The following is a 19,694-nucleotide window of genomic DNA, read 5'->3' as shown; positions in this document are numbered from 1 at the left end:
CATTTTTTCCCCCCTAAATTTTGTTTTTTGTTGTCATACAGGTTTGTGTCCAGTAGATGTCGCTAACGTGCAGAACTGAAAGCAAAGGCTGGCTCTTCTGACTGCAGAATTATTTCTGAACTTATTGCAGTTAAAGCCAGATCACCACAAATTTAAATGCAGTTTTACGTTTAAAGATTACAAAGATAAATATGCTCCTTAGTTTCTGAGGTGCTTTGCAAAAAGCCAGTAAAAAACAAAGTGGTGATCATTTAGTAATGATCAGAGCAATTACAAGTTCATAATTATAGTAAAAATGAATAAGGAACTGCCTCTTGACGGTCTATTAATGTATAATCTAATGTCGCAAAGCCAGAGCATCTGGAGAGGTGGAGGTTTGCTCTAGAAAAGGAAAAAGAAAAAGGTCAGCTGCAGCGAGACGGTGTCTGTGTGAGAGGAACCGAAGTGGAACGGTGAGGTCACAGGGAGCAGAGATGGAGAAGATGGAGGACTCAACAGTCCAGAACACCAGTGTGGGAAAGAGGTGAAGGGGCGTCTGCAAGCAGGTTGGAACGGGTGGAGGAAGGTTTCAGATGAGATGTGACTAAAGAGTGTCATCGAGAATGAAAGAAGAGGGGGAGAAGACTGTGATGATTACAGGTTGTATTTGGGAGAGACCAGGATGGATCGGGAATGAATCCATCAGAGGAACAGATCATGGAAGATGTTCTGAAGATAAGTCCAGGGAAGCAGATGGAGATTTTTGGACACGTTGAGAGGAAGAACGGGGAAGATTCTGGTAGAAGGAGATTGAAGCTTCCAGGAAAGAGGAAGTCTAAAGAGGAGGAAATGTTTGCTGTTATTGAGGAGGATATCAAGGTGGAGGCGGTTGCTGTGACAACCCCTAACCCTTGTGCTCAGCTTTCGCCTCACCCACTCAAATGCTGAAGAGCCTCTGGGCACGACGCTGAACCCCCAAATTGGTTATAGGTTGTCGTGAGTGTTTGGTAGTGAAGCAGTGTGTGAATGTGTGTGTGCATGGGGGAATAGGACACTTTAGGCCTTAAAGCAGGTCAGAAACGTGAAATATAAGAATGCATCATTTACTGGGGTTTTCTGAAATACTGTTTTTTCTTAAATAATAAAATAAGTGCATGTTCATTGATGGAAACCAGGAGTTCAGTCAGACATGTTTTACAGAAAAGTGTGCTTCTCTTGGAAATATGTGGTACTCATGATGTTTTTGAGTGAAACGTTTGACACGATTTAAACAGATTCGGCTTGAAACCAAAAGATTGTGTTAAATAAAGACAGACTATCTAGTACAACATAAAGTAGGCTGTTACCTCAACAACAATCTGGTTTTCTGCACTCCCACAAACATGTTTTTTTCTTTTCATTTACTGCTAGTGAGCCAATGAAACCTATGGGATGTAAAACACCCCCTTTCAGTCCCTTTCCTTAAACCGCTGGGATTAGAAGTTGAAGAGGGAGGCTAACTGCGCCTCCTGCTCTGGATTACTGGTGTCCTCCGCAGTTATGAACCCTGAGATGAGGCCGAATAAACGCCAGGACCCAAAGTGACCTCAACAAGTTCACTCAACCAAAACTCTGCTTAGCTTAATGGCTAGTAGAACACCGCCTGTTTAGAAATAAACTTATTTGAATCTGTCTATGAAGACTCTCATTCATCCAGCTTGATTCCATTGCAGTAGTAGGTTTAAAAGTTGTCATCTGGACTTGGTTTTTAAAGTTGAAAACGTTTCACCTCTCATCCAAAAGGCTTTGTCAGTTCTGGTAAAAGAGCTGGTCTAGATGTGCTCATGGGGGAGGAGTCAGAACTGAAACTGGATGGTTTACTGCATTGTTTACGTCGACTACATGGAGTCCTTTGTCCTCAGCTGGAGTTAGGGAGACAGTGGCTAACCCCCCCCCCCCGTTTGTTGGGATTTCAAAGAACTGCTGTAGATGGATGGAAGTGCAGTACACCTCCACCGGAGGCCACAAACCTCTGCTACGAGGATCGGGGGTCCGAATTTTAGCCAGAGAGAAAGGATTTGTTTGAGCGAGGAGTGAAAGAATCTAATAAGAATGATAAGAATGGTGGTCTCAGGTTTATTCTTCCATCCATCTACAGCAGTGTTACAGTGTCAGGTCTGACACCTCCCCCGTGAGCACATTTAACCCCTTGTGCTATCTTGTGGGGTCCAGATGACCCCCCCCCCCCCCCTTCCATTGAGGTGTTCTCCCTACCATGACAAAGGTGGATAAAGGTGGAAAGATTTCATGTAATCCATGGACACCAGTGAAGATCACAAATCATTGAAGAAAAAAGGTTCAGAGCACTGTCTAGTGGGTCTAGATGACCCAACTCCCAACCATAAGAGGTGAAGTGTTTTCAAATTTTAAAACAAAGTCCAAATGACAAACTTTAAACCTACTACAGCGACTTCTTTGAATCCCTGTCTCAGGATTTTTTTTGTTTTGTGTGAATGAACATGAACTTCAGAATCCCAAAGGTGAGTTGATGCAGGACAAATGATGTCTCTTTGCTTTACTGCTTTGTCATTGAACTTGTTTAGTTAAAAAAAAGCTCAAAATTAAACATTTGTTTTGTAAAACTGTTCAAAATTTTGAGATATGGAGTTAGTCACGTGTTTTGCTAAAGTGTCATTACAAATTACAGAGAATGTCGATTTTACAGTTCAGAACGTTGTGCAGCAACAGTTTCTATAAATAACGTCATTCAGCTGTTTTATGGTGTCATTTAGTTTGGAAACATGGTCTAACTTTAAGGCTTTATATGAGCCCAACAAAGTGAAACCAACTTTAGCTTACCTAATAAAGGTTTTAAGGTAAAATTTAGCTCTCCTCATGTGCATGCATGGTTGATAAATCATAACAATGTCACAGCAGAAATTAAATTTTATTCGAGATTTCTGCATGAGGCAGTTTTTTGTCAATCAATAGCTGATTGACAAAAATCTGCCTAATTTTCTGCAGAAAAAGACTGTTCTTGTTGAAATTCTAGGTATTTGAAAGCCGACACATGTGAGTAGTCGGTCCCCCGTCCCCACATCCCCACCTGTGGTCTGTTCCACGTGTCCCACTTGGACCACAGCCTGCCAGAGGCCTGAGATGTGGACGGGGAGGAGACTGCAGATATGGGGTGGAACACTGTGGAGCAGTGGGTTCCTCCTGCATTCACAGAAAACATCAGAGCCGGCAGAGCTTGGAGCTAATTGAATCAAAGATCCAAGCCGGTCCTTTCAGGTAAAACATTACTTTGTGCTTTTTATTTTCACAAGCCTGCATGAAACCCACCAGGCAGGATTTGCATTTAAGGTGAAGAGTGTGAGGAGACTACAAGGACCGAACTGTTACGGGGCATTTATTAGTATGGAGGGGTATGTTAAAGTCAGCTGACAGTGGTTTGGCCTGGTGAACCTCCCGCGGCACAGTCAGGATGCTGTAAATGTTTGTTCTTTTTTGTAGACATCTCATCTTATTTTAGTTCACCAAACAGTGGGAGCATGGGAGCATCTCCTATTTGTGTGTGTGTGTGTGTGTGTGTGTGTCTGTGCGTGCATGTGCAGGGGGTGGGGTATGGGGTCTCTGTTGCTGGAAAGAGCAGGACTCAGTTCAGGGGGGCTAATTGCTCCCAGATGTGTGCTGTGAAGACATATGGTTCTCGAATGTCATTGTGGTGCAGAAGAATAGTGTGTTTGTGTGTGTTTGTGTGGTGATAAGCATGCAAACAGTGTTCAGTGGGACTGCAGTCGGTCCAGTTTTGCGTGGTTGGAGAGTTTCTTCCAGAGCCAACAGTCGGAGGAAGAGGAGGGCTGAGTTTAATGCACATAGCAGACAGACCTCCTTCAGTGGACGGACTCGACGCCATAAACTTAGTTTTGGTCCATGGACTGAGGATTCGAACGCTCCACATGTTTCTGTTACTTTGGCTCCTAAAATTCTGGTTTTTGGGGGCTTGAAGGGGTGAAGAAGAAAAAAGGAAATGGGGAGAGAAGAGGGGGAAGGGTTGGAGGAAATGACCAATGAGGGCATTGGAAGGGAAATGAAGGTTGTGGGGATGGACAGAGTCAGCCAGGGATGAAGAAAGCTCGCCAGAAAATGGGGGGGGGGCCTTGAGAAGCTTGCTTTCCTGGAATGCAGCCTCCACGCCGTCTGCTGCCCCACAAATGCAGCTCTTAGGAAGACGGCTGTGCCACATTTTTGTCATCAACCCCCCCACCCCCACCCCACCCCCCCATGGCTGATTGAGGCCAGTGGAGGGAGGACGTTGAAGGGGAAAGAAGGGGAAGCGGTCGGGGGTTGAGAAGGTGTCGGAGGGCAGAAGCAAAAGAAAAAAGGGCAGATTTCAGGAAAGCAAAGAAACCAAATGTTGCTCTGTTCTCAACATCCTTTCAGTGATTCCAGTCAGACTACCTCCCAGAGAGACCATGAGAGCCCTGCTGCTTCTCTGCATGCCAGGTAACTACCGCTGGTTCCTACTAGACAAAGCTGGACAAAGCTTCCACTGATCTAAGATCAGTCTGCAGCCATTTTTCAGCCACCATCACCATCTTGACAAGAGAGGAAATTAGAGGAACACAGACCAAGATAACGCCTTGTACTGTCTTGTGGGGTCCTGATGACCCCCCCCCCCCCCCCCTTACAGTGACGTGTTCTTCCTACCATGATAAAGGTGGATAAAGGTGGAAAGATTTCATGTAATCCATGGACACCAGTGAAGATCACAAATCATTGAAGAAAAAAGGTTCAGAGCACTGTCTAGTGGGTCTAGATGACCCAACTCCCTATGTTAACCTGCCTCCACGGCACGTTAACGTGGACCCCACAAGACAGCACAAGGCATAACTGTTGGGATACATTGAGAATGATTACGTTTTACCTTCAGAAGAGACACAAACTGGATTTGGAAGTAGCCGTGTGTAAATGCCTGTTCCCAAGTTAGTTTACGGTGGGTGAATAACTCGCTAGTGGGAACTAAGCTTTTCAATGACTCATTCAAACTACCTTTAATGACAATGAAAATTGTGTTTTAGGTGTTTTTAAGGTGTTCTTGTTGCATTTCTCTAAAGCTTGAGGACATATATTAGAAAAATCAAGATCAAAATTGCACTTCCAAATATGTTGTTATTTAAATCGTTATGATTCAAGAGCAGAATTTACAAGCTTACGTTTTTTTTTTTTTTGCATAGTTTGGCTGAGGGTGCGACTTATACTCCAGTGCGATTTATATATCATTTAAAAAAAAGGCTAACATGCTTGTAATTTCAACCACTAGAGGGCATGTAGGTGTGCGTATCAGGATTTGCTACAAAGAAGAAACGCGGCTCGGTCTCACTCTGTGTCGCATTGTTCCAAAGCGACACAGAGGACGAGGAATTGAACGGATGTGGTGATTTTAAATGATAGAAAGGATTTAGTTGACTTGTTAGCCTGTTCTTAGGTTATCTGGATAATTATTCAAATGTTGTTTTAGCATACTAGATTCTATCCTCTGGCGTGTTAAGGAAGTGAACCGTGCAGATATTCAGTCTATCATTGTTATCTATTCCGTTATGGTTTACCGTTCTAGATGAAATGTCGGTCCTTGCTCCCATATTTTGTCAAACTTATTTTATTGTCAAATTCCGGAACTCTTTCTTTCCCTCTGACATCACCTTTGCACCACTGCTCTTACATCTTAATCTTCAGCAACATCCACGTGAATCACACTCTTTAGCTTATGAAAATCTCTTTTGCACAGTTGTAAAGTGTGCAGTGAGGAGTTTTACTGCCATAAAACGTCTGTAATCAGCCTCATCAGAGAGAACAAAAGTTAGTGGTCCTCACAACAGAAAGTTTGGGGACCCCCACTCTAGCATCCATGTGTTGTGGGAAGATTTGCTGTTTTTCACTCTTCTGATCATTCAAACACCACATGAACGCAGCATTTCTCTAACTTTGAGTTTTACATGAGGTACATCAAGCCGTTGGTGCAAATGGCTCTAAAATAAGACTAGAAACCACAGTTTTGAAAAAATGAATTCACAAAGGTTCTGTTTTAAAATATAAATGGATTTTCCCCTGGTATTTAGGTTTAGTCATTTACTGATGCACGGTTATATTTTATGTTTGGTGTGAATATTTTACCTTCAGGCATTCAGAGCAAACAGCTCAGTCAGTATCTCATTGTAGATGGAAACCTGTTTCCTTACTGTCCATGTGACAATAAACCTCCTTTGAATCCTTGAAACTCTTTGAAAAGATGTCAAAGATGATCAGAGTGGGAATTTAGAGAGCTGCAAAGTTCCACTTCAGACTTTATTCATGTTTATGTGGCCGTTAAGCCATTCCTTTATCAAATGTGGCTTTTAAATATTTACAACATATGAAAGGTAACAGTGTTATATCTGTTTTTAACAATTAAAATACTTTTGACAGACATTTTCTATCATTATGACTTTGGTGCATCCTCATTCTTGTTAATATTAATTATTATGACAACATTTGTATAGAAATCAATTAAAAAAAAGATCAATATACAAAAATTATATAAACAAACCACAAACGGCTCTGAAAAGTAATTGAGACTTTTTACCTCATTTTGCTAAGTTAGTTGACATTTTAAAAATGTAAACATAAATGACAAAACTACATTTTAACTCGTGTTTACATAGATTGTTAGCATTTTTCCTCAAAGCCAAAGAGCCACGATGGAGGGATAAACCCTCAGGTTGTAGAAGCCTGCCACACACCATGGTTGAAGAATAAAACTTTGATTCATCCCACAGCGGGTAAAAGGGATGCACTTTTATGGATTTATTGACATGATGATGAAATGCACTGAAGTAAAGATTATTGAACAAAATAGGAGAAAAGAGTTTATTCTTTCTAAACGATTTGGATTTGACATCTTTGTAAACAAAAAAGCGATGAAAAGCAAGCGTGACATGTTTGGGTTTTCCCTGAGCAGTGCGGTCAGCATCCTTCAGGTCTGTCACGGGGGTCAGCTGTCGGCTTTAACCATTGTGCTGTCTAGTGGGTCATCTAGACCCACTAGACAGTGCTCTGAACCTTTTTTCTTCAATGATTTGTGATCTTCACTGGTGTCCATGGATTACATGAAATCTTTCCACCTTTATCCACCTTTGTCATGGTAGGGAGAACACCTCAATGGAAGGGGGGGGGGGGGGGTCATCTGGACCCCACAAGATAGCACAAGGGCTAAACATACTTTTACAAACATTACTTGTATAATTCCCTAAAAGCAACAAACAATAGAGAAGACATTTTTCTAACTGATTATTTCTCTCTGGACATTTTGAACTGGAAACATTTACTGAGAAACTGAACCACAGGTTCCTACAAAATACTCCGTTTTTTTTCTTCTTTTATTTCTGCCTCAGGAGCTTTCATCTTCAACCGACATTTGGGGTTTCTTTGGATTTATGCTCCTAAATGGAGGATTTTGTTTAATCCACAAAGATTTGTGGAATGCTTTCATTATGTTCCAATGAAATTTCAGATTTGGGGGGAAATGTTTCTTGAATTTTGCTCTAAATCCATCACACTGCATCTAAACCATTCGGTTGGAAATTTGAAAAGAGGAGACGACGAAACACCAGCAGATCCAAAGTTCTTGTGATGTTTTTGTCTCATTGGCCCAGCCTTGTGATTTTAACCTGTCTGTGTACATTTTCCACAGTTCTGCTGCTCGCTCAGCAGCATTACTCAGATCCGTTTAACTATTCCGGTGAGTTCACACAGAGAGTTTGGGTCTGCCTTGTTTCTGCATCTGTTTTTCGTTTCTCTGTTTTCTGATGTGTCGCCGCCTGAAGGATCCACCTCCTGCTGTCATGTTTACTCCCAACCTGCCTGGCAACAGCTTAAAAGAGTGAATAGGAGGATTTGGATCCCATTCATTCTGAACATCTTCCACATAAAGTCGTCAATCTCACCAGACACTAAACTTAATATACAGTTGATTATTTTCAACCCAATTCCTGGGGGGAAAAAATGGATTCCGTCTTAAATAATGAAGACTGATGGAGGTGCTTGGATGAGCGGTGAAACGTTTCAAGAAAGAAGATTTTAAAGCCACGACTCAACATCCAAATGCTTAAAATTAAAGGAAAATGTCATTTACACGTTTAAAAAACAAAAAGTTCAGCACACACAGCAAGCTGCTCCATAAAGAGAGACAGAAATGAGCGGAGCCGATTCTCCACTAAAACCCTCAACAATAGATGTTTTGATGTCATTAAATAGTTTTCTATCACACTTCAGTGTTTTTTTTTCCCTCATGAGGGAAACATCACTGGAGCAGAACTGAGAAATGTAGGAAAGGTATCAAATGTCCTAAAATATCTGCCCAACCTTATGGTGAAAATCTAGTAAATTTCATTTAATGCATGTAGACAAGATGAATTTCTAAACTATATAGAACTTTAAATCTATTTCTTTCTACCCAAATAACCCAGTACAGCAAAGAATTGGGAGAAAATGTAAATGGTGGGACATGCAGCTAAACTGGAACAGTCTTCCTGATGAGACAGAAAACAAATCTTTTGATTCAAAATGTGTCAGTCTTTTATCTGAACTCTCCTCTCTTGATTTTTAAATTATTTTGATAAATATAATGAAATTTTATTGTGTAAAGTGCAACTCTGATCAATGTGGATTTAATTTTTGTAATATATAAATGACTTTAACCCTGTGTGGCCCACAACATGAAAAGGAATGACGGAAAGTTTAAATGTTTGTTAAACCCTTTGATGAAATCCACAAAAAATATAATTTGTAATGAGATATAAATAATGTCACTTCTGAGGAATTAAGTGAATAAGTACGTTTTTTTCCCACAACAATGTTAGGCATGCAAAATGAATGTTCAAGGAGAAAAGAAAAACACCTTCTCAAATTTGATTCACACATTTTAAACAGGCCTTTAAAAATGAAAAACATATCAGTTATTCTCTGCATAAAGTTTTGAAAATGAGCTAAACTTTCTCTCAAAAGTATGATTTCATGGAAGCAGCCATTTTAAAATGATCAGGAAAAGCCCTTCTACTGCCTCTAGTGGAATGATGAGGAACTGCAGGGCAGAAAACATGGATCAAGCCATGTATAAAGTCTTTTTTTAAAGAAAATCTTGGATCATACTAATGAGATCGGGGTCTGAGAAATGCGTGCATTCACTAAGAAAAGAATGGTTGTATAGAGTTAGATACAGATGTGTTTTTCAGACATGTTTTTGCACAGCTCTTTTAGAGCTGAAGGTCATGCATTCTCCATCTGTTGATCTTCATCCTCTGTTTCCCCTCTTCTTCACAGAACAAGAATATGACGATTACTTTCCAGGTAAGGCCTTTTAAAGCCCCATATCCGGCAACAGAATATGGCGTTTGAATGTCGCTGTGTGCTTAAAGTAACCCCCTCCGCTTGGGCAGGGGGTCAGGAGTCTGAGAGTCCCGCTCCTCTTCCTGGAACGTATCAGCAGCAGGTTCAGCTCGAGCCCTTGGTGCGTCCAGAGAAACCCGGTACGCCTCCGGTCAGAGCCGCACAATTCTCAGTGTGATGAACAGAACTGAGCTGACCTTGTCTTTCCTTTGGACTAGTATCTGAGTTTGAGACCGAGCCCACGGAGCCTGGACCTCTTGGTACGTCGAGCAGCAGGTTCAGCTTCTTGTGTTTGAGCTGAGCCAAGGACATTGTTGTTTGATTTGTTCCAGACTGCAGGGAGGAGCAGTACCCCTGCACCAGGCTGTACTCGGTCCACAAGCCCTGCAAACAGTGTCTCAACAGCCTCTGCTTCTACAGGTACAGCATGAAGGGTCTGCTTTGAGATCAATACATGAGCAATATTATGTATATTCTATTCAAGTGACTAAAAGATTTGCTTTTTTTAATTAAACTCATGGATGTTATTGTGTCTCGGGGATCTTTGGATCGCTGACATCAATCTCAGACACCTGTGATAGTTGGTTTGGCAGGTGAACCCAATTAAAGAAGGACGTTCCACATCATTAAGCAGACCAACATTTTATAACATTATAGGAAAGAAGAAGAATCTCTGTTGCTGAAAAGCCTGATATAGTTCAATGCCTGGGACTAGGTATGAAAAACCTTGGATATTTCATGGAAGCGTGATCGTGGTACTGTTAAGAGATGTGTGGCTGATCCAGAGCACACACAGGTTGGTGCAGAAGAAGGAAGGTTTCTGCCAGACAAATCCATCGGATTAACCCTTGTGCTATCCTAGGCACTTTACCATTGGGAGTTGGGTCATCTAGACCCACTAGACAGTGCTCTGAACCTTTTTTCTTCAATGATTTGTGATCTTCACTGGTGTCCATGGATTACATGAAATCTTTCCACCTTTATCCACCTTTGTCATGGTAGGGGGGGGCCATCTAATACCATTACAAAGCAGCAAACACAGATTAGAAGCTGCTGGTGTCTCTGGAGCCCCACAAACATCAAGGTGTAGGATCCTCCAGAGGCTTGCAGTTCTACATAAACCTTCTATGCCCCCCCTCCCCTCCCCAAACAACACTAGAGCAGAAACGGCTGCAGTGGGCCCAGACTTACATGAAGACTGCCGTGCAGCCCTGGATGGTTCAGATGCATGGAGTAGTTGGTGGGTTAGGGTCCCAACAAGGCTGCTACATCAGCAAGGAGGAGGCGGAGTCACGTTTTAGGCCAGAATCATGGGGAGGAGCTGGTCGGCCCCTCTAGGGTCCCTGAAGGTGTGAAAATGACCTCTGGATAGTAGGTGGAGTTTCTGACTGACCACTTTCTTTCATGGTACAAAAAGAAGAACCGTGATTTCAGTAACCAAATCATCTTCATGCCTCTGCATTAATGGCTGCTATGGGCAGAAAAGGAGATAAACTGAGGCTGTGGCCCCCATCCTCCCCTGACCTCAACCCTATTGAGAACCTTTGGACCATCCTCAAGCAAATATCTGATGGGGGGAGGCAGGTCACATCCAAACAGCAGCTCTGGGAGGCTATTCTGACATCCTGCAAAGAAATTCAAGCAGAAACTCTCCAAAAACTCACAAGATCAATGGATGCAAGAATTGTGAAGCTGCTCCAAAGTAAGGGCTCCTGTGTTCAAATGGAACTTGACCTATGAAGATGTTTTTATTGAAATAGCTTTTGATTTCACTTAATGACATCCTAATGCAGCAAATTCAACAAATGACCATTTTCAGAATCTAGAAAATGATGTTGAACTCTGTTGTGCCTAAAATTGTGGAACAGTGACTTTGAAAGGTTTTTATTTCTGAAAAAAAAAATACTGTTATCTTGAGGTTTTAATAAATGTTCTAATGGTGAGTGACTTGAAAATTATGCTGACTGTCATTTACATTGAGTATTTAGAAAAATCATAGAAAATATAATTTGCGTAATATTTTGGCTGACCATGAATGTCACACTATCCGTGCTGGGTGTTCATCTAAAGAACTGCAGAAGAAGAGACAAAAAAGGCTTAACCCTTGTGCTATCTTAGATGACCCCCCCCCTTCCATTGACGTGTTCTCCCTACCATGACAAAGGTGGATAAAGGTGGAAAGATTTCATGTAATCCATGGACACCAGTGAAGATCACAAATCATTGAAGAAAAAAGGTTCAGAGCACTGTCTAGTGGGTCTAGATGACCCCACTCCCAATGGTAAAGTGGCTAGAATAGCACAAGGGTTAAAGATGCAGTGTCTTTTGTTTATTCTGCCAATTGGAATTTTGTCAGATTGAATATCTTTCTGGTTTAGGGAGCCGGTTTAGCTCGTGCTGGTTTGCGGCGCCTTCCGTCCGTGAAACCAGGGTTCGACTCCGGGCTGCTCCCTGTTCCCTTCTCTACCTCCGTGCCGGTCCCAAGCCCGGTTTGAGAAGGTTGCGTCAGGAAGGGCATCCGGCGTAAAACATTGCCAAGTTTACCATGCGACTTGTTCGCTGTGGCGACCCCTGATGGGAGAAGCCGAAAGAGGAAGAAGAATATCTTTTTGGTTTAACAAACTCTGTGTTGCGTCCTCCAGGAAAACGTTTTCTGATTTACTGTTAGATTGCATTTCTCTATAAGTTTGTCTTCTGGATCTGAGCTAAATGGCAGAGTGTTGACAGGAGGAAGAATCTGTCCTGGAATGGATGATGACAGGAAGTGGGTGAAGGTTCTCCATCATCCAGGTTTTTCCCGATGTCCTATTGTTGAGTCATTGCAACTGGAATTAAAATCTTCTTCTTTTCAATGAAGAAGATTTTAAGTGCAGTTGCTGTGACTCCACTTCAAGACATGTCAGCAAAAACGAAAAAACAAACCCCAGAGAGGCTGATCTCTCATTGAAACTTCATCCATCTTGTCATTTTGTCGCAGCGTGAGGCGAATGTACGTCATCAACAAGGAGATCTGTGTGCGCACCGTGTGTGCCCACGAGGAGCTGCTGAGAGGTAAAACCCAAACACACCTGACATGACAGCACTGATTGGCATGAGGAGGAAGGACGCTGACGTGCGTGTCCTTGTGTGTTTTTAGCGGACCTGTGTCGTGATCAGTTCTCTCGCTGTGGGGTCATGGCGCTGAGCGGCCAGTGCGCATCGCTGGCAGGAAGCTGTGGGAAGAGCTGCGGTGGATGCTGATGATCAGGAACACCACTCGCCCGGATACTGCCCCCCCCCCGCTCCTCCTCCTCCCCCCTGCATCCTCGCTGTGCTTCTCCTGCACAATCCATTAATCCTGTGCGAAAAGCATCTTGAAAACTTTTCACGCTTCGACCTTAGCGTCTCTGTCTGCCCAGTAAACCCCGTCTGCATGGACGAACATCCTCAACACTGATGCTCTGGTGCTATGAGAACTCAGAGGTGCACAATAAACCGTGAGATGCCTTATTTTAAACGTCAAATATGATATTTTGCATAATGTGATATCATTATCTCACATTTTTGTACTGTAGCTTCATTAAACAAGCAGTGACTGCCACAGTCCATGCAGAAACCACATCCACATGTAGTGATGATGAGTCTTTGTGTTGAGTGTCTTGAGTGAAGCAGATGGTGAGTGACCTCAGTTTTTGCCTCTGTGCTACTGCTTTGTGAAACTAACACAATAAACACTGAGGGTAAAGAAAGCTTGGACTGTTTCTTCTTTTGGGGGGGTGGAGGGGGACTGCAGCTGATAGCTTGGATCAAATCTGAGGCATTTCAATCTTTACCGATAAATCGCAGGAGTCATTCTGCACAAAGATGCTTTATTCTTCACCAAACCTATCTTTACTGTTCTTGTCAGTGTGGAACTATGAAAATATGATCTAGTAGAAAACATACAGGGCTGATGCTTCATTTTCAGTCATAACAAAAAACAAACATAAGACATAAATCAATCTTGCATCCAGAATCCCTTTTGTTCCATCATCACATCTGACTCCACTCTGTACATCCGACCCTGTTTGGGACGCTGCAGCATTTCAGTGTCTTTCCTGTTCTGTTTATTCACCTAACGCTCTTAACCCTTGTGCTGTCTTGTGGGGTCAAAATGAACCTGCCTTGGACAGCACAAGGGTTAAATATAAGAGATGTCTGGCTAACTTAGTGTTTCTTATGTAAATCTTCAGTTTTCCATCCACAGTTGCCTTTTGTTTTACTCAGTAGCCTATAGATGACACAGACTTGATTTGTGACCTAAATAGACTATTATCAACATCCAGGGAGGAAAATGTGGCTTCATTGGATTGAGCTGAACTGTTTGGAATTGTCACAACTGGTTTTGGTTTGTGTAGCACCTTGACAAAACCTTGGCTATGAACGGATGCTCGTTAAATAAACTGAATTAAATCATGAGCAGCTACATCAATAAAAGGGAAAAAAACAAACATTGTTGTGTTTCAAGTTCCACGGTTCCAACTAGTCAGCTGCAAAGGGTTTGACCGCTGTGGTGAAACCTTCACAGAAAGATCAGGCTGATTTGTGTCCTTTTAAGGGTTAAAACATTCTGAAGGTGGGGTTAAACCAGACAACAAAACTTCAAACTCTTGAGGAGGGACCAGAATAATAATAATAAGAATAACCTGTCCTTGCCGTCAAATTAGAAAAAACGTTTAATGCCCCAAAAAAACTAATACTGATTTTTAATACATACTAAGGTTAAGTCCTGGGTTTATTAATCATTGGATGTGTCTAATTTTCCTGTGTGAGTGAATAAAATGAGTGTGTAGATGCATCGTTCATACAGCTGCTGTGACCTGGTTTGTACTGACAGCTGCCCTTTTCAGTTCACTGTAAATCCTGTCACGTCCTCAAGGCCTTGTGCTATCTTGTGGGGTCCAGATGACCCTACCCTTACATTGGCGTGTTCAATAATCCATGGACACCAGTGAAGATCACAAATCATTGAAGAAAAAAGGTTCAGAGCACTGTCTAGTGGGTCCAGATGACCCCACTCCCAATGCTAACGTGCCTTGGAGGCACGTTAGCATTGGGAGTGGGGTCATCTGGACCCCACCGGATAGCACAAGGGCTAGACTGCTGTAAACATCTATGATCAGGAGTGGAAATGGAGTGCTGGGAGTTGTTCTCATGTTTCCCTGAACCAGAAGCTGCTTCAGGATCAGCCACGCCTCTCAGATCCCAGTGGACGTAAACGTGGACGGAAGAGGAGGCTGCCGCCGTTTCATCTCCTGCTGCAGCTGCTCCTTCAAAGTGGACACCTGCAGAAAAAAAGACCGTATCACCCTTCAGAGGTAAATAAATACGGAAAGAGAAACACTCAGAAAATTGAAGGGGCATTTAGTGTGTGTGTGTGTTGTTGTTTTTTAAACTGTGTTCATTTTAAAGTGGTTTGCTTTGTTGACTCTTTCTCCTCCCACATACAGGGAACAGTCATCTACGGTTTTTAGAGTACCACTCCAGTCATCTTTTGATCCATGCTCAAAGCGTTCTCAGTGGTCTTTTCATTATGATTCTGCTGTTTTCAGCATAAATCCAAAAGCCAGTCGTTTTCTAAGACATATTTTCTGCAGAGCGGCATGAGTTTATCAGACATAGTTGTGGACGGGGCTGTGGGTGCCAACCCTGTCCCCCTTCCATTTTACCCATTGTGGAGCAGAGCAGGGAGCTTCTGACCCGCCCAGCATATTTCCTGTCACAAATAAGCTCTTTTTCAAACGGCACCTTCTTGTCTGCTGATTCATAACGATTTGAATAAAGAACACTCAGAAATGCATTTTAAGCTAACCGTAATTTTCTCTATATATGTCTGCCATCATCAGAAAAATGCCACAGGAACATGTTAAAAACGCCGTTTTCATTGGAGTGGGTCTTTAATAGCTGGGATTCTACAAATGAGTCCAAAGTGAAAAACAAAGCCCAACTGCTCCTTTATTTGTGCTAATTTGAGCTCAATTATAAAATCAAAAGATTTGATTTACAAAAATTCATTCCCAGAAGATTTGTGTATTTATACGAGTCTCCACAATTGAGAAAAATGTCATCAAAATGAGGGTGTAAACATTTTGTTTTTGCTTTTATAAACTCTAGGTGGTTGTTCCAGTCCATCTGTAACAAACTTAACTTTGATTAAATCTTTTAGAAAAAACAGCTGCAACTTCCAGCTTTTTCCACCACAATTAATGCACATAAGATTGCAGAGGGACTGTAGATCAATACAGACTATGAGTTTCTCCTTTTTTAATTTTTGGATGCTGGTGTGCCGCGGGATTTTTGTCAAGGAGAAAGTGTGCCTGCAATAGAACACTACAAAAACACTGCAATAGAGAACCTTTGGGATGTGGTGGAGATCAGCATCATGGATGTGCAGCTGATAAAATCTGCAGCAACTGTGTGATGCTGTCATGACATTATGGACCAAACTCTCTGAGGAATGTTTCCAGAACCTTGTTGAATCTATGCCACCAAGGATTAAGGCAGTTCTAAAGGTCAAAGGGGTCAAACCCAGAGCTAGAAAGGTCTACAGTGGAGCAAAAAAAAGGATTTAGTCAGCCACCAATTGCAGTTAAAAAGGTGAGAGAGGCCGGTAATTTTTCATCTCAATCATGAGAAACAAAATCCGGAAAATGACATTGTCTGATTTTTTACTGAATTTATTAGTAAATTATTGAGTAAAATAAGTATTTATTAGAAACAAGCAGGATTTTCCGGCTCTCACAGACCTGTACCTTCCTCTGTAGGAGGATCCTCTGTCCTCCACCAGTGATAATGGCTCCTGTTTGAACTGGTTATCTAGATAAAGACACCCGTCCACAACCTCCAACAGTCACAGTCCAAACTCCACTATGGCCAAGAACAAAGAGCTGTCTAAGGACACCAGAAACCAGATTGTTGACCTGCACCAGACTGAATCTGCAACCGGTAAGCAGCTTGGTGTGAAGAAATCAGCTGTGGAAGCAATTATTAGGAAATGGAAGACATACAAGATCACTGATAATCTTGATCTGGGGCTCCCCACAAAATCTCACAAGAACGGTGAGCAAAAATCCCAGAACCACATGGCTGACCTAGTGAATGACCTGCAGAGAGCAAAGTAACAAAGGTACCATCAGTAACACACCACCAGGGATTCAAACCCTGCAGTGCCAGACGTGTCCCCCTGCTAAAGTCAGTACATGTGCAGAACCGTCTAAAGTCTGCTAGAGAGCATTTGGATGATCCAGAAGAGGACTGGGAGAATGTCCCATGGTCAGATGAAACCAAAATAGAACTTTTGGTGATAACTCTAGTCGTCGTGTTTGGAGGAGAAAGAATGCAGAGTTGCATCCAAAGAACACCAGACCTGCTGTAAAGCATGGGGGTGGAAGCATCATGATTTGGGCTGTTTTCAGCAAAGGGACCAGGGTGACTGATCCATGTAAGGAAAGAATGAATGGGGCCATGAATCATTAGATTTTGAGTGAAAACCTCCTTCCATCAGTATTGAAGAGGAAACATGGCTGGGTCTTTCAGCATGACAACCATCCCAAACACACGTTGCCCGGGTAACGAAGGAGTGGCTTCATGAGAAGCATTTCAAGGTCCTGGAATGGCCTAGCCAGTCTCCAGATCTCAACCCCATAGAAAATCTTTGGAGGGAGAAGAAAGTCTGTGTTGTCCAGCAACAACCCCAAACATCACTGCTCTAGAGGAGATCTGCATGGAGGAATGGACCAAAATACCAACAACAGTTTGTGAAAACCTTGAGAAGACTCACAGAAAATGTTGGACTGCTGTCATTACCAACAAAGGGAAAATAAAGTACTGAGTTGAACCTTTGCTAAATACTTACTTTACAAATAAATTCTTTTAAAAAAATCAGACAATATAATTTTCTGGATTTTGTTCTTATTTTGTATCTTATCTGCTAGGTCCAACTATGATCAAAACTAGAGGCCTTTTCCATCTTTTTAAGGAGGAGAACTTGCCTAAATACCTTTTTGCCCCGCTGTACCTAATCAAGCGGCCGGTGTGTGTAGTTCTGCGCTGAGGTGAGGTGTGTGACAGAAGCAGAGTCATGAAACCAGACCTGCTCCTCCAGTCCTTTGACTCGGTGCCGGTGGGCTCGTTCTCTGGTGCTCAGAGTGCGTTCCAGGTCCTTACAGCTGTTCCTCAGTTTCTCCGCCTCCTGCTGAGCTTCATCCCGCTGTCGCAGCAAACCCTCACACCCACTGTGGGCCTGCTCCATCTCAGCCAGCTGAGTCTAATCAAAGACACCCAGGAGAGACCAGAACTTAGAGGGGAGAAAATGGAACAAAAGGAAGAGAAATCTCTCTACTATAGCTAACGTTTTATTTATCATCAATCTTGAGGCCATGTGAGATCTTTCTGGACTTTACTTTCTGAAAATAACCCTTTGGAATTATCAAATAGAGAAGCCACCAGTGGTTGTGGTGATTTTCTGGATTTTTCTTCTCATTTTGTCTCTCATAGTTGAGGTGCACCTAAAATGAAAATGACAGGCCTCTCTCATCGTTTTAAGTGGGAGAACTTGCACAGTTGGTGGCTGACTGAATACATTTCGTGACCCACTGTATTCTGAGATTCAGCGGTGAATGTAGAAGTTTAGACCATTGACATGTTTGAGCGACAAATGCAACGTCTAACGTGCGATATGAAGCTTCTTTCCCCGTACGTTTTAAACATTTATTGGCTTCACAAGCATCCGTGAGTCATTGTCAATGGATGCTTTTCTTTGCAGGCCATGTTTGCAGTCAGATGAAAGGGATTCGCAGTAAAAAGCAATAAACAAACGCGTTTTATTACTTTCAGTTTTCAGCTTCAGCCTAAAAGAAGCTTTGGTTTTGTTGCCAACACCGTTTTTGTGGTTAAAAACAAATAATAAATCTCAATTTTTAGCAGCGAGAAAATGATTAAGAGCTGAAGATTTCAAGCAACCAGAAAACTATGTGACCGCGTGTAACCAAATACACAACATCAAATGTGGTTGGATGAGAATGTTAAACCAAAAATTGACATCATAAACTAAGGGAAGAAGTTGTGTAAATCTTCACGGCGGACCTCCTAAATGACGTGAAAAGTTCTCCACCAGAGCTTTAGCTCCGGTGTTCTTTCGGCTAACGTAATTCATCTCTGCTGATTCACAACAGTTGTATATTTCTGCTAAGTCACAGAGCGAGTGTTCATTTGGGTGTTGAAAGCGCTCCAGCTGGGTTTGGTAAAGCCGTGCTGGCAGTGGAGTGAGCGCTGGAGTTTGACGCGGTCACCTGCAGCATCAGCATCTGCTGCTGCGCCTCCTGCAGCTCCTGCTCCACTGCGTTCAGGGAGCGGTCCAGCCGGGTCTTCTCTGCTGAGAGCCGCATGCTGCCCTCCTCACACTTCAGTTTCTGCCTTTCAACCTGACTTGGCACAGATGGGGCTTTAGATGCACAAAGACGGTCAAAAGATTTGTTTGGTGAGAATGAAAGATTATCAACCTTATCCAACGTGTTCCTCAGTGCATCCTTGTCCTTCTCCAGCCTTGCAGCTTGCCTCTCTGCATCTTTTTTCTCTGTCTCCAGCAGAGCCACAGCTCTTTGCAGTGCGAGCAGACGCTCCTCCACAGCTGCCCGCTCCGTCTGAGCTTTCTGGATGCTGTGCTGAGTCTCTGCCAAACTTCCTGAGCGCTGTCGGAGTGCCTGATGGGAAGGAGATCAGATTGGTTTCTTATTTCCTGTCATTAGACATCCACAGAGTTTGTCTTCTTTGCTCTGACCTCCTGTGTGTTCTTAAGCTCCGCCTCCAGCTCCTCTCTCAGCAGTTCACTCTGGGTCAGCTCACCCTGGAGGCTCTGCACGCGCTCAGTGAGAGCAAACATGCTTCTCTTTGCTTCAGTTACAGAAGTGCGGGCTTCATCCATCTTCTCCTGAACAGCACATATAATCAGTGTTTATGATTGGGCTCCATCCTCCCCTTGTGGACCCACTCACCTGCAGAAGTCTTTTGTCCTGTTCCACCAAGCTCAGTGTTTTCTGCAGAGCAGTGAGGCGAGTCTGCGTGCTGCTGTGATCAGCTGCAGCCTCCTGGAGGCTCTGGCTGAGAGTCGTGACCTTCTGCTTCAGAGCAGCTTCCCCTTCCTGAGCTTTCAGCAGAGCTTGACTCAGTCTGTCCACCTCTGTCTGCAGCAGAGAGACTTGTGCTTCTCCTTCCGCCACCTGCAGGTTTTAAAAGACCCTTCAGTGTTTCAAACTAAAAGTGAGTTCCGCCCTGTGTAACTCTGTGCTTACACT

General features: G+C 42.9%; 2 protein-coding genes across 9 annotated transcripts in view; one reads left to right on the top strand and one right to left on the bottom strand.

Annotated features, from left to right (window-relative positions):
- The first annotated feature begins 3,110 nt into the window (after window positions 1-3,110).
- On the top strand, window positions 3,111-13,112 carry mfap2 (microfibril associated protein 2). The gene is made up of 9 exons (XM_023954713.2): window positions 3,111-3,252; window positions 4,405-4,467; window positions 7,691-7,738; window positions 9,319-9,345; window positions 9,435-9,524; window positions 9,603-9,644; window positions 9,717-9,804; window positions 12,362-12,435; window positions 12,521-13,112. The coding sequence occupies exons 2-9, from the start codon at window positions 4,437-4,439 to the stop codon at window positions 12,622-12,624; spliced, it is 504 nt and encodes a 167-aa protein (XP_023810481.1). The 5' UTR covers window positions 3,111-3,252; window positions 4,405-4,436; the 3' UTR covers window positions 12,625-13,112.
- Window positions 11,597-19,694, bottom strand: part of crocc (ciliary rootlet coiled-coil, rootletin) — a 29,511-nt gene continuing 21,413 nt past the window's right edge. For 7 of the 8 annotated variants that reach the window (XM_078946836.1, XM_078946835.1, XM_078946834.1 and 4 more), the window contains exons 32-37: window positions 19,395-19,619; window positions 19,181-19,330; window positions 18,903-19,103; window positions 18,693-18,824; window positions 17,495-17,668; window positions 13,216-14,687 (exon numbers count right to left, since the gene is read on the bottom strand). In XM_078946836.1, the coding sequence (XP_078802962.1) occupies window positions 14,601-14,687; window positions 17,495-17,668; window positions 18,693-18,824; window positions 18,903-19,103; window positions 19,181-19,330; window positions 19,395-19,619 (969 nt within the window). In that variant the 3' untranslated portion in view covers window positions 13,216-14,600. Of the gene's footprint in view, window positions 11,659-13,215; window positions 14,688-17,494; window positions 17,669-18,692; window positions 18,825-18,902; window positions 19,104-19,180; window positions 19,331-19,394; window positions 19,620-19,694 lie in introns of those variants that run through there. The other variant, XR_013655895.1, reaches the window with a different exon arrangement.

Source organism: Oryzias latipes, chromosome 5, assembly GCF_053564925.1.
Source record: "Oryzias latipes strain Hd-rR chromosome 5, Olatipes_Hd-rR_3.1".
Classification (NCBI taxonomy): domain Eukaryota; kingdom Metazoa; phylum Chordata; class Actinopteri; order Beloniformes; family Adrianichthyidae; genus Oryzias; species Oryzias latipes.
The sequence above is the reverse complement of the archived record's forward strand: the minus strand, read 5'-3'. Positions and strand labels throughout refer to the sequence as shown.

What these genes read in the sequence shown, in the direction of transcription:
- mfap2 (XM_023954713.2), top strand. Translation starts at nt 4,437, where the DNA reads ATGAGAGCCCTGCTGCTTCTCTGCATGCCAG. An exon ending in GGTGCGTCCAGAGAAACCCG is followed by an intron (nt 9,525 to 9,602) that starts GTACGCCTCCGG and finishes CCTTTGGACTAG; the next exon opens with TATCTGAGTTTGAGACCGAG. An exon ending in CCACGAGGAGCTGCTGAGAG is followed by an intron (nt 12,436 to 12,520) that starts GTAAAACCCAAA and finishes GTGTGTTTTTAG; the next exon opens with CGGACCTGTGTCGTGATCAG.